Source organism: Haemaphysalis longicornis, unplaced genomic scaffold (assembly GCF_048455015.1).
Source record: "Haemaphysalis longicornis isolate Haplotype H1 unplaced genomic scaffold, Haemaphysalis longicornis Haplotype H1 scaffold_1, whole genome shotgun sequence".
Classification (NCBI taxonomy): Eukaryota; Metazoa; Arthropoda; class Arachnida; order Ixodida; family Ixodidae; genus Haemaphysalis; species Haemaphysalis longicornis.
This window is the reverse complement of record NW_027526203.1, coordinates 371,286,065-371,300,731: the sequence shown is the minus strand read 5'-3', so window position 1 is coordinate 371,300,731 and position 14,667 is coordinate 371,286,065. Positions and strand designations below refer to the sequence as shown.

General features: G+C 45.0%; 1 protein-coding gene across 1 annotated transcript in view; it reads left to right on the top strand.

The window, feature by feature from the left end:
• Positions 1-1,991: 1,991 nt before the first annotated feature.
• The window catches only part of Glg1 (Golgi apparatus protein 1), a 55,623-nt gene continuing 42,947 nt past the window's right edge, over positions 1,992-14,667 (top strand). The window contains exons 1-6 of the mRNA XM_077686327.1: positions 1,992-2,410; positions 7,701-7,739; positions 10,344-10,430; positions 10,548-10,757; positions 11,226-11,471; positions 13,033-13,213. Coding sequence (XP_077542453.1) covers positions 2,078-2,410; positions 7,701-7,739; positions 10,344-10,430; positions 10,548-10,757; positions 11,226-11,471; positions 13,033-13,213 — 1,096 coding nt within the window. The 5' untranslated portion in view covers positions 1,992-2,077. The remainder of the gene's footprint in view (positions 2,411-7,700; positions 7,740-10,343; positions 10,431-10,547; positions 10,758-11,225; positions 11,472-13,032; positions 13,214-14,667) is intronic.

Genomic DNA, 14,667 nt, shown 5'->3' with positions numbered 1-14,667 from the left:
GCAACCAGCCTGTATCATGTGATTTATCATTCATGAAAATAGATAAAAACAGGATTCCGAGAACTGCGATTCTGCAGCACTTCTTGCCTGCAGGATGGATGTGCTGAATTTTACAGCGATGCCTCGAAAACTTCAACTGTGGTGTCATGCGCCGCTCGTATCCTAACTTGAAGTCTTTAAAACTGGACAACAGTTATAGCGCCCCTCAGTGTGTTTTCATGAACTCAAGCCAAGCGCCCACTTCAATGAGCTATAAGCTCTTTTTCCCGCACCCTTTTATTCCTTCTTCCCCACCAGTAGTAGTAGAGCCACATTATTTTGCATAGGGTTCAGGGTAGGGTGGTGGAGGAGGCCCAAAGGGCCCCCGCGACGTCCAGGGCTCTGTCCGTGACGGCTTCTTCCGTTGCGAGGTCAGAGCTCCCCTGAACCTGCTCCCAGTGAGAGGGGGAGGGAAAAGGGGAGAAGGGGTCGCACGGACACTCACAGAGGGAGTGGAATAGTGTGTCCAGCGCGCCACATGAGGGGCAGTGAGGGGAGGCGAATTGATGTGGGTGGGTGTGCACAAGGAGAGTGCGGTGTGGGAAAGTGTGGGTCTGTAAGAGCCGCCAAATGTGCGCGGAGTAAGTGAAGGGTGCGGGGGAGGTAGGTTCCTGCGGAGGAGGCGGTAATGTTGAGTTATGTCCCTGTACGTAAGTAGGTACGCGTGGGACATTTCGGGGATGCCGTGTGTAGGCGTAAAAGAAACGGGAGCCCGGGATATCAAAGCTCGGGCGTGTTGGTGTGCCGTCTCATTACAACCTACGCCGGTGTGGGCGGGAGTCCACAGCAGCATCACGGGGTGGGCAGGGGGATTCTTAAGAATTTTGAGGGCAGCTACGGAAATGACGCCCTTTGTGTAATTTCGTATGGCAGTTTGAGAGTCAGATAAAATAATCTGGGGGGGGGGGGGGGGGGGGGGGTAGGTGATTGAGTAAGGGCAAGGGCAATGGCCGCCTCTTCCGCAGTTACCGAAGAGGTGGTGGCGACTGGCGACTGTAGCTGAGACCTGAGGGATTGTTGCAGAAGCGCCTACTACAGCGAGTGCGAAGGCAGGATGGGTGGGGTAGGCCGCTGCGTCTACGTAGAGAGTGTGCTCAGAGGGAGGGTAGCGGGAGAGGTGTGCTTGGGCTCGGGCTAGACGGCGTCCGCGGTGGTAGGCTGGATGCATATTTCGCGGGATCGGCTTAATGTGGAGATGTGTGCGGAGAAGGCGGTGGATGTGAGCTGGAGGATCTAGTAGAAGCAGGGAGTTGGCACTAATTCTATCGAGGATTCGCCGACCAGTCGGGGTCTGGGAAAGGCGCGCGAGCTGGTCCAGGCGATGGGCTTCGATTAGTTCATCTATGGTATTAGGAGTCGTTGGGTGGTGGCATGTGGGGGAAGTAGCAGCACGGAGCGATAGGCTCTTCGAAGTAAGGCATCGAGGGAAGTGCGTTGAGAGGGGTGAGCTGTGCGTACGGGAGGTGATAGCAAAAACGGCTCACCAGGAAGCACTGCACAAGTCGCAGCCGTTCTAATTCCGCTAGTCCATGTCTCCTAGATGTGATACGTACGTTTAATGAGACCAATAGTTTGATGGTGTGAGTGCGCAAGAGATTTATAGTGGCTGTGCTGTTCCTGTTGGCTTGGAGATGCATGCCGAGAAGGCGAAGCTGGTAGACCCTGGTGATCGGTTGTCCGTCCAGCATTACCTGAATCGAGGTCGAGGGAGTGGGTCTAACCCTAGGTGGAGGAAGGAGCAGGAGTGCTGATTTAGTAGGGTGTCCTGCCTTTTTCAATCTATCAATAAAGCACAGTAGGTTTCGTCGCTCGTCACTGGTGCTTGCCAGAATGAAAGATTGCTTGCGCTTGCGGCCAGCTCGATTCGAGCCAACTGACGCTAGCGGTTCGCCTCCCGCGCGTGGCGGCAGATCAGCGCAACGCGGCACTATTCTGACGGCGCCTCCGCACGCCGCACGCCCGCGCCGCTCGCGCTTCTTGCGCCGCTTGCGCGTTCTGGAGGCGGGCGTGCTATCCAGTGCGGCGTGGATAGGCCGTCATGGCGTCCGGAAGCGGTCGTGTTTTGCCAACGCCGCGTTGTAGCATGGGCTGCAAGAATTTGAACTCCTGGTGTTCTGTGTTTGCATGTCTAGTAACCTTTCTAGCGCTTCAGCAAGCGCCATTTGTGTATTCCGCCGGTATGAGGGAGCAGCATAACAACTTGGACAAAGGTGTGGACACCGCAGGTGAAAGCAAAACAAGGCGTGCTGAGCCAGCGACTGTTGTGAAGCTAGCCGATAGTCCCGAGTGCGCTGCTGAACTGAAGCTTCTGTGCTCCAGCAGTCAATTGACAAACAATTTTAATGTCTTGGATTGCGTTCAGAACGCCCACGTAAGTGTTTTTTTTTTTCTTGCATGCTGCCACGACTTAAACCGCCAGAAGCATGACGTAACATGTCCCGAAGTGTAAATGTTCGTTCCCGGACTGTTCGTACGGTTGTTTATGTCATTGTGTAGGCAGAATGCGCACAATCCAAAATTAAAACTGAGCCCCACCTCGGGCAAGTGTATTATGCGACGGGCGTGACATTTTTCAAGTCATGCCCCTCGCGAATACGCGCTCGTATCTGTTTTCTGAATGCTCAGTTCCTACAAAAACAGGTCCACTATAATGCGGACGCAGCGAATAACTTGTGGTTTCATTTTGTCTGACTTAGTTTGAACTTGCTTACGACGGTAGTAAAGGTGCGGACGCATAATTTGCGAGGATGCCTGTTGTTAAAGAATTTAGCCTGTATTTGTCTGCATCGCTTACTGAGCTTGCAGTGCTCTGAACTTGTAACCTACGATGACGTACAGCTGTGGAAGTTTAGCAAGTTGCTTTTGCTAAGGCGCACCTTAAAAGCTGGTGTAGTTATCAAGATGTCTGATTATTGTTGGCTGCAGACCACAACCATTAATAATCTAACATCGTTCAACTACTGAAAGCTCTATTTTCGCGCCTATGACTCCTACTTCTAATTTGAATCCTGAAATATTTCGAAGATGCGGCCCGTAGCCCGCGTGGTTGTCCGTTCAGAATAGTCCTCATAGTTTGCTGGCTAGTGCCAGCACTTATGTCGCGTGACAAGTGGTTGTGATTTCTATGTATTAGATGTACTGCTGTGATTGGTTCTGTGATCCCTGCCCCAAAATACGCCATCACCGTGCATCGTCTTCTCCCACCCAGGAATCCACAATGTCATAGTTTGTGCTGTACTAGTTGGGATATGATGGTACCTCTATGTACCATCATATCTGGCAGAGTTATAAACCGCTTTGGGGCAGAAGAAAGTGCAGAGGAAGCATTGCCGCTCTCCTTGCGCATTCTATGCGCCTTCCTTCCATGCTACGCCTCTAGAGCGTGATACCAGGTTCGAAATGCTGCCTGATCCAGCATATAACGCTGCCGGATACCACAGGAGGCTGTACTAGATAGGTTCAACCATGCTAGGTGAGGCTCCCTGGTACACGGACAGCATTTCCTCACCGGGCAAGGGTTTAGCAACCCTGGTTGAGTACATTTTGCTAAAAACCATCCTATGATTATACAATCACACAATCGGCCGTCGGGCACCTGATAGGCGTGGCTGCAGATCTTTGGGAGAGGCCTTCGTCCTGCAGTGGACATAACCAGGCTTAAGATAATGATAAAGGAATTATGCACCAAAGTTCCTAGTAAAAAGCCAGCTATAACGTGGCGGGGGTTCATTTTCTATGGCTAAGGTGTAGGACTCCATTCTAACCTTACCTGCAAGGTAAGATTTGCAAGGGCAGTTAGTGAAACTGAGGAGAGAATCGCACAATGTTTAAGTTGTAGCAGCTGTTCTAAAAGAAGTACACAGCCATAACGTGAAGTTTTCTTGTAGAAGTGATTCTGGGCTTCTCACTACAGGTTTTCCCGCTCAATTTATTCCAATCTAATTTAGTCCAGGCACCAGCTAATTTAATCCAGGTGCCAGCAAAATTAATGTAAGTGCCGACCAATTTATTCCGGGCGCCAACCAAATTAATCCAGCTGTTAGATGGTTGTTGAGCGGTGTTTTGTGCGAAATTAGGCGCAGCTTTGCGGACTTTGTTGCCCATGGTGCGGTGAGAACGCAATGTTTCCTAATCCATTAGTGCAAAATATCTTATGCGCACAGCTTAATGGACATTTACTGACACACGCAGACCAAGAGAGCGATCTTTTTTGATCCGCTGGTGCCGGATGTGGTGAGCTGATCGTCTACGAGAGCGCTGTCGATAACTCACGTCAAAAGCATCGTCTGCTCCTCGCGTAACAATGCCTTCAGAAGTTCGTGTGATAACACATTACTTAAATGCCCTTTGCGTTCTGATTTTCAATCAGTGAATGCTTTTCTGCAGTGTTGAGTATTCTTTCCAAGCTAAAATATTGTCTGCTCACGTCAGAAGTATCGTCTGCTCATGTAACAATATGCTGGTAAGTCTGCTGGTGTAACAATACACGAGCAGACACTTCTGACGATCTCGCAGGTGATCAGCACACGGCACCAACAGTCAAACAAGACCGCTCTCCTGGTCTGCGCGTGCTAGTAAATGTTCATTAAGCTGTGTGCATATGATATTTTTCACATAATGGATCAAGAAACATTATGTTCTCACCACACCACGCGCAACAAAGTTCGCAAAGCTGTGCCTAATTTCGTGCAAAACACTACTCAACAACCATCTAACAGCTGGATTAATTTGTTTGGCAACCGGATTAAATTGGTTGGCACTTGGATTCAATTTGCCGGCACCTAGATGGCATTTGAATGAGATTAGATGGCACTTGGATTAAATCGGGCAGTGCCTTGATTAAATTGTATGGTGATTGGATTAAATTGAGCGGGAAAGCCTGTAGAATTTGTGCAGTTTAAACCTATTAGCAGCTCGTTGGCATCTCGGGAAAATGTCTAAACTGTATTTATTGGCAGTAGGCTTCACACTATTGCCAAGTGTAGCGCTCAGCCTACCTTGTCCTCCTAAATCATGGTTCATTGACTGCATACAATGAAGGCAAAAATTTTCTTTTTCATCAAGTCAACCACAATATTATATTGACAGAAATATGCAAGTCTGAGGTTTTTCAAATTGTAAAAGGGCTGGGATGCCAGAGTCCCATTGGAATTTCTCCAATGAAATCTTTGTTAAGGACGTAAATAAATGATGATATTTGGCAATAAAGTGCACGCTTGCACATGGTCATACTTGCAAGAAGAGAAATGTTTTTTTCACCAGCTAACTGAGTGACAGCAATAGCTGCTATTCATTTAGATTAATGCTGTCATTGTTGTTTGATAGTCCGCTGATTTTTTTCTCCTAAATTTCACACAGTTTTGTCTGGTGTAGAACCTGTACACCAGTAGCTCAAGTCACCTCCAAATTTCCAAAATTTGGTTGTGTGTATCAGCCTCTGTAGTACTAGCATACTTTACTTTCTAATTGCACAAACATATGGTTTCATTATTAAATATGTGCCAGTTCATTAAAATAGTTCAGTTCCTGAAAAAAACTCTTTCAACTAAAATTCATTTCGATCACGCCAGCTGTAATAGAAACAAGGCCTTGCTATTTCTGTAGAACTGTTATGTCAATTTGTCTTTTTTTACTTTATACAAGCAAAATATTAATACTGTTAATAATAATTTTTTTGCACTTGCAGGATATTGAAATGCGGTCCATATATTTAAAAAAAAGCACCCTTAATTTGATACTAGTACTGGTATTTTGGGAAAGCCACAGTTTTTCATGGAATTGGGCAATACTCGGAAGTGTGGATTTGCGGCTTCTAGCAAGTTAATCGACCAGCGTGCACACCACGCTACAAACTTGTATCGCACCCAGTAAGAGGTGACAACTGCATTTTTTTTACTTCATTCAGCTTTGCACTTAAATATCTTTTCCGTATGACCCACAACTTTCAAATTGCCGCGATGAGCCCTCAGGGGGCAGTCATAGCCATCAAGCAGGGTCCTACTATTCACTCCAATTATCCTGCCTCCACTCCCACAAACAAGCCCTGTACACTGCACTCCCCTCGCATGTACACTGACTGGCTTTGTTTTCCTTTGGTCTCCCTTTGGTGGTGCAAGCTGCGTGCATGCAGCACTGTTTTACTGAGGTTGAAATGTTTAATGTAGACTTTCTTGGGCGCTTTTCCTGATCGCGGAATGTCCTTGCTAAAATAATAGTACTGTCTGTGGTTCTCCTAGTTATCCTTGTGCTGTGAATGCCTGGATGCGGCAGTGGGCTCAAGAGGAAGGCATTGCTGAGTTGGGTGGTGGTTGTGATGGCATTTACGGGAAATAAGGCATACAAGGTTGACACACTGCCCTGTCACGTATTCTACAGTAACGATGTAGTTGTTGAGATTACATTGCTCTGTTCAAGTTACGTCACCAAGTGGCAGTGCTTAGTTTCATCTGTTTACAATTTTTGTAGTTCATGATCACTTCAATTGTTTCTCAGACAGAAGGCCAAATTGCTTTGAGGATACTAGCTAGCTCAAAACTGTTGATTGTGGGATAAATGTTTCTTAATTGAAATGATGGTATTTGGTTCAGGCCTAGTTGCATTTGTAATTCAAGTGAACAATGATTTAGTTTGGTACAAAGATAAGTGCACATGTACATGCAGTGGTTATGTGGCAAGTAGTTAGGTGGTTACCTTCGACCTCATTTTTTTAGCGCTCTATTCTTTTTACTGGCAAGGACCTTCTTAAAAGAAATCAGAAAGAAAATAACCTCTGATTCGGGGAGAGGTGCAGCATGGTCTCCTCAAACATGGCTTGTCAGCTTTCTTTCAGCATGTGCTGCGCTTAGAAATGCTCTGATCTGATTGTGCTTTCTTTTTGTAAACTGTAGGGATGCACATACAGATGTAAAAAGATAGTGAGTGTGTGGTTGTTTTTTTATTGTAGGGAAAAAATAAAGAGGTGCAAAGGGGGGGGGGGGGGGTTCTTAGTGGGCTATTTAGTCCCACTTTTACAGATTGTAAAACATACAATATTATGATGCTCTGCAGAAACATACTGGGAACCAGCCATGACCTTAAAGTGCTGCCATGCCATGCAGAACAGCATTAGGACAAGCGACAAAAAAAGCATGCAGTCTGATAGCATCACGTTTGCAGAAATGCCACGGCCCTTTAGAGTTGCCAGTAAAGGTTTTTTTTTTTTTTTTTAATTTTATTGGTTGGGAGCAGATCATGCAGGACCTTGTGCGAAATGAAGCGAAAAAAAGTGGGATGATTTTGAACAACCTTGCCGTGTGCAGCTAGTACTGCACAACGTAAAAAACTAAGCCAAATAGAAATGTATGTGTATTCTTCCCATTTGCATTTCTCATTGTGCCTGAAGAGGCATGTGGCATTTATGTCCAAGTTGGCACTGTATAAATTAAATACGCTTGTGAGGCAATTGTGCAGTGTCCACTGTGGAAAGGGCACTTTTTTTTTTTTTTCCACAAGAAGGGTTGCTACAGATATATGTGCCTGTAATTAGTTACCCTGCTGTAGCTGTTGTCTCAGTGGAGGAACACTCATGAAGAGTGCCATCTCTGCTCATGTTTGTCTCCTGTTGGCACATTGCTTTAAGTGTTGTAGACTGCCACTCTAAGTCATTGTTTTCGGGCTTTCAGAGAAAAGAAGATGAAGGACTGTCCGATGCCTGCCATCATGTGAGTTTTATTGTCCAGTTACGGCTCGGTCTGCCTGCTGCTCCTGCTCTTTAAAGGGGCGCTGGAAAAAGTTTTAAAGATTGTCTAATTACTTTGTCACATTGCAGTGCAGAGTGTACAGTTTTGCAGCCAGTTTACGCACATTATTTTCGTGTGTGTGTGAGAAAAGTACGTTGAAAGCTTCCAGTTTTAATGTACCAACCTTCTCATCAATTGGGATGGCACACTCACTTGTCCAGAGGGTCCCGTTTAACCAGTGTTAGGTAATCCCATAGAAATTGTGCCTGAAGTAATTGGACGTTGGTGTTAACTGTAATATTGGGGAACATCAAATTTTGTTGGCTGGAATTGCCTAAATAACATTGCAAATCAGTGGGAGGTTACTGTGGTGGCAGGTGAGAATTCTCAGAAGAGTGTGGATGTTTCTCATCTTTCAGCCTTAATGGGGGCTCGAGAAAAGTACTGTGTGACACAGTGCAACCATATGTTGCAGTAGGCCAGGTGATCTAAATTTATCCATAGTTTTTCTCGCGGTTCTTAATTCGTAGCCCTTCATTTCCATGCACTTTATAATAAAGCCCAGGTGTAGCTTCCGCATGTTAAAGCCCAGCATTGACGTAGTCTTTTTGCCATTTTTTGATGTTATCATACTCGCAGTATTTGCTCATTAGTTATGGCATCCAATAAGGTATTCAGATGTGGGCAGAATGCAGTATCACGGCCCCTCAATCAACCGCACATTTGATTGAACGGTTGTGGCAGCATCAACCCTCATGTCAAACATTTTGATGTGCTACAGTAAAACCTCATTACAAGAGACCCTGTTACAAGGGAAATGTGGTTATAAAAGGCATTTGAAAATGGTTTGGTTTGTTTTTCTATACTCGCGATGTTAGCAGCATTGCATACAAGAGACATGGTTACAAAAGTCACTGTTACTAAGGGCAACTTTTTTGGGGTCCCTAAGGTAAACTCACAATTTAGAAGATCCATGATAGAGCAGGGGCCTTATATGAAAGACTGTGTAGAAAATTGCCATGCAGGTGAGGCTTGGGCCTTCATTTAACAGACAGCAGAGGTTCCAGCATCTTTTGAGGTGTTCAATTTTATCTGTTGATGTGGACCTCGCGTACTGTGAGGAGGCGGCAGGTTATGTGATCCTTATCCAAGTAAATGGTGCTCTAGAGGATGAGCGACTGGAGTAGACGGCAGGGATATTGCAGGGCAGAAAGTGTCGGTAGTTGAGGTCGACGAACATGTAAGGACACTTTAATGGTATTGTGAGAGCAGGAAGGCTTGCAAAGTAAAGTGCTTTACCTACAAAAGTTGGGCAGGATGCTAATTCAGTCTCTACAATATTCAGTCTCTAAAACTACTGTGAAAAACTTTTTTAAGCCACGGTGATCATTTTCTTGTCGAGCTGTCTAAGTATGCTTTGATGCTGATGTATAAATAAAGTGGTTTAGTCCAACTCCATGGGTGTTTTTAAAATTTTTGGTTACAAGAGACCTTGGTTACAAGATACATGTTTCCTAGATCCCATGAGTGCCTCTTGTAATGAGGTTTTAGTTACTAAGGGAAGCTGTAGAGTGTCAATACTTTTTTGAATTGGTAAGTTTTTTTTTTTGAGTTTTCTGTCAGCAATGCTTGTTTCATGTTGGCATGATAAAAAGCATCCTTTTATGATTGGGCTGTATTTTTTAGCCCCAGCAATTTTGAGCAATCACATGGGGGCAAAGAAATAAAATAAATATGCATTTTGGGCGGTATGTAGGCATTAGCAATTCAAACAAATTAGTAGGTACCCCTGCTTGAAGGTAAAATAAGAGGAGTATTATACCCCTGCTACAAGGGCATTTCGAAGGCCTTTGAAGCAAATCTCATTTGACTCAAATGCCACCTTTGAGCTGCTACACGATGTTTTTCAAAGGCATTTGATTTAAATTTCATTCAAATGCGAGTCAAAGTACCTTTGACAACCTTTGAAGTTCTCAAAGCCCTTTGAAGTGCAAGCGCTCGCACTCTCAGCTGTAGTTTTCGCATGCCGTAATTACACAAAACAATTATTTATGAGTAAAACTTGCTTATTAAAGTACACGATCTTCTTAATTTTTCACTTGTTTTTGGTTTTCTATTACTCCCTCTACTATTACAAGGTAACTTGTTACTCTTAATACTGGCAGTGTGAAAAAAAAAAAAACTGCCTGTTTTGTGCACGTTTGAGGTTGTTATCAATTTTATCACTAAAAATTGTGTTTTTTTGCCCATGTTAACTCTACAATTAAATTTTTTGTCAAGGTACGAGAAGGAAACTGGGCAGCAGTGGTGACAGCAAAACATGGCGAGCGTATGTGAAAGCTTTTGACTGCCTTTGAGAATTGTCGTGTATATTGGCGGAGCTCCTCCCAGTTCGAATGGCATTTGAAATTTCGGAAGCTGTTCAACTAATGTCCTTTCAGATGCTCGTGTAGCGCAGGTGCTACCTTAATTAGTGTTATGGGGAATGGTGTGGGGACCTCAATTTCTGAGTTTACTTTATGTGATGACAACTGTGTTCTGTTTTTTTAGCAATCTTATTCATGTTCTTGCTATACTTTATTCCAGCTGCTTTGGTCATATAGGCGCAATATCACCCAAGACAATCGTTTCAATGAAGCTGCATCAAAATTTTGCCCAGGCCTATTGAAAATGGTGCGTATTAACTGCCTGAATTAATTTACTCAGCGTTTCAGTGCAGAATTTTGATCTTGCTCGACACAAATGCAACAGTGTTGAATGGCTGGTGTTTTGATTTTGTTTTCTTAACAGTTTCCCATATGCAAGCCTGGTGATAAAGGTCAGCTACTAGCCTGCCTGATGGACCACAGCGAGAATGCGACTGAGCAAGAGTGCCACACTTTCCTTGAGCGCATGCAGTCGGTGGTGTTCTCGGACTACCGGCTGGTTTACAAGTTCACAGATGCCTGCGGCCCAGACATTGACCGCTTCACGTGTGGTCGTATACCCAAAAACTCCGATGTAAGCACCACAATCATGTTTGTGACACAAGCAAACACGACTAATTGGACTAAAGTGGACTGCACTAGTTTTTGGTTGTGTATAGTGTGTTGTGCCTAGAGGGGCAGCAGAGTCATTAGAGTTTGCAAAGATTTTCCGTTTGGAGTGTTTCTGTACTCTTCCCTGAAATTTCCCTGCAATGCATTTCAGATTTTTTCTTCAGCTTTCAAAGCTCAATGGGAGGTCTCCTCTGTCGCAGAAATAGAAGCATTGGTTAGCTAATGGTCTACCAGTTTTCGTGCTTGCAAACTTAGTTGGTAAAGAAAACTAAAAAGTTCAGGCACAGAGTGAGACGAATTGTCATACTAGAGGTGGGAGCTTTTTTATGGCTCCATCAGCACGAAATGATGAGTTACATTCAATTTCTGTACGCTTATTTTGGGCTCCCAAACACGTGCTTTCTTCAAGTGCTATGCCTTTTGTGTCCAGGAGCGCCACTCGCAGGGAGCCACCCTCGAGTGCTTGTCACGGGTGGCCAACCAGCTTGAGGACAACTGTCGTCGTGAGCTGCTGCGCCTGGCCCGTCTTCAAGGAGAGGACTTCCATCTGGACCGGCCGCTTTTCTTCGCCTGCCAGGAGGACCGAGATCGCCTGTGCCCTCACGTGGCCTCGGGGGAAGGTCGCATCTATCGCTGCCTACTGCGCCACAGCAACAACAGGGACATGAGTGAACAGGTGGGTCATCTGTGCGTACAACTGGACACCTTACATTGCTCGCCAAATGCAGAAAAGCTGTGCCAGTTGGTGGCCCTAAGTGCCACACGAGGCTAATGCAGCCCTGGTTTTGCACACCACCACTACCACCACCTCGAGCAATTCAAGCTTTGTTCTGTATTGGATGCTTGTGTTGATTTTTATTTACAGTTATTGGAATGCAGTGTCTCTCTTTCTTCCTTGCCTTCTCTCACTCTTTTTAAATGTATTGTTTGCATTGGAAGACATTACAGTAAAGCCCGCTTATATCGAACAGCGCAAGGATTGTAAAATAGTTCGATATAGCAAAAATTCGATATAGAAAGTGAAAAAAAAACTTATATGAGAGCAATCTTGCCAACGGAGTCACGAGCTAACGCTGAGCTCTTACCACCCTGCAGTTCACTATTGATACGACACTTTCTCGGAAAGAATTTATTGGGGCGGAAGAACTGTGTGAGTGTAGCCTGCTTCTTGGAGCACGACGCGTTGCTGGTGACCGCTTGCTCCACGGTATCTAAACAGTCGACAAGCACAAGACCGCTGCCCTCAAAGGCACTGCAGTATCGCCGTAGCAGGGCCACCGCAGCGACGGCTTCGCTCGTGCTCGGAAGCGATACGGAGTCCTCGGCGTCTTCGACAGAGCGGAGACAAGCATGGATACAAGCGAATAACAGCGAACCCAGCGAACAGAGCAAGTGTGGGCAGCGAGTGGTGCGGACTTAAATTTCGGTGACACTGCAGCCCGCAGCAGCTAATGTGACGCTTTCGGCTCCAACGGCACGCATGTGTGGAGCTGGTCCACTCTGCTGCGACCAGTTTGGCCACCCCCGAGCTCGCGCGGGAGTCCCAAGCGACACCCGCGCTACCGCTGCACGCCGATGTATTGCGGGAAAGCCTGCTGCATGCATAAAGAGAGCGAAAAATTTTGCGCGGGAGAGTTCGATATATCCATTGTGAGCAAAATCACGTTCGATATAAAAAGTTTTAAATGCATGTAATTTTTACCAGAGTTATACAAGGGTTCGATATAGGCAATAATTCGATATATCCGTGTTCGATAAAAGCGGGCTTTACTGTATTGCACTTTTGTGTACTATAATGTTGTACGTGTCACCAGCATTTCATTGACTTTTACTCCTTTATGCTTCCCCCATCTACAACGCTGTTTTCCCCAAAGGTAAAAGAAGTAAATGAGGTAAATAAGTAACCTATATTCGTATGTGCCAGCCCCACATCAGAGTTGCAATGTGGTAACCGTGATAACTGACAGGCATGGCAGGTCGTATTGTTCACTTTGACTTGTGTGTGCATGTATATTGAAATAGAAGCAAAGAAGTGTGCAGAAGTTGACACTGTAATTGTCATACCTGAGCACTAGCTGAAATGCTGACGTAGCTGCTTTTTTCCTGTCATGCTGTATACCTGAATCGTGCCACGGCTTGCCTTCAAGTTGCAGCACGAGAATGTCAGAGTGGCAGTGTTCTCGTTGTGCTGTTTGTGCGGACAGTAGACGGCGGTGTCGCACATGCCCCTGGTGCAGTGTCGGGAGAAGCTGGCCCAGAGGGAGCAGCTGACAATGCAGGACTTCCGCGTGAGCCAGGGTCTGAGTGGAGCGTGCCTGCAGGACATACGCATGTACCGTTGTCGCGAAAAGACCTCGAACCGCCGAGAGTTTCGCTTGGCCCAGATTCTTCTCTGCCTCGAGAATGCCATGCACAAGGGTGAGCTCTGCAACATTTGTGACCAAGCATTGGTTTTCATGAAAACCCAGTACTGTGTGTACTATTAGGGAAAAAAAAAAAATGATTAGGGTTGGTTTGACTAAAATTGCTTTGGCCACAGTTTCACCAAGCATTTCTGTGGGTAGCCAAGTGGCTCGACAATATTCACTTTATGTTGATTCTGCTTGAATGCTAAAAAACTAACTATTTGTGAATGGTTTTTAGTGTTTTATTTCGTTCACAATGGGATTCTACTGTCCACTGTATTCGAGTTTTCTTTTTTTTTTTTTAATATTTGATAATTGTGAGTTTGTTGCCATGTGCACAGTTCTGACTTTACTGCACGGCTTGTGCCTTTATGTTTCCCTTTTGTACAACCCAAAGTTGTGTGAAAAAGCTGAACATGCACAAAATGTCTGCACAACCGTGCATGCGTAAAATGCGTACATGTGGAAACCTGGCTGCCCCCTTTTTTTTCTAAAGATAAATCAGCCCAGTACATTTTTAAAACTTGAATGAGCATTACAAATTACACCTTTGGCCTAACACTCTGATCACAACCTGGCTATGAAGGTGGCAGCAAAAATTTGTTAGGCACAGAGCAGCAGCCTAGTTTTGCATGCAGCATTGACATTAAAAGTTGCAATTTAGCTGTCCTTAATAACTCTTTTCTTAATGAGGAAACCTGACTGCTCTTCAGAAATATAAGAAAACTCCTTTCTCCCTCAAGTTTGTAACTAGTGGGAAATTGGTTATTTTCCACTAGATGGTTATTTCAACCTGCATTATTTTATTTCAACCTGCAGTTAACAATTTGAACTTTGTATGTCCATGAAAAGTATGTCCATGACACAGCACTAGAGACGTTTTCTCTAGAGGAATGTGAGGGTGTTAATGGTATGTGGATTCAACTGAAAAAAATAATTACGTACTGTGAACAAAACTTTATCCCAACGAAACTAAAACGCACACGAAGAAAAACACCATGGATCAATCGCCGTGTTATTCACCTTAAAAGAAGGGTACAGAGAATGCGCAAGAACAAGAGGAACCCAGTCATTTTAAGTAAACTTGCATCTCAGCTTAAGGCGGAAATTAGAAGTGCAAGGCAAGCTTTTTTTTCACATACGTTATCTCATTTCATGATGCATCACCCACAAAAATTTTGGCGTTACTTGGCACGGCCTAAAAACCCAGCAACAGAAGTAGAAATTGAGGGTACTGTTGTAAATGATGCACAGGCTGTTTCCAATGCTTTCAATAGATATTTTCAGTCGGTATTTACGCGCACATGCGCACCAAGCAGCCCTGTTGCTCCGGTGCATCCTTTTTCAATGCTCAATGTCCTTATCACTACGGAAGGTATTCTTAACCTGCTGTTACAGATCGATGTTAAGAAATCAGTGGGTCCTGATAATATTTCGAATGTTTTCCTTCGGCGCTACGCAGAGCAG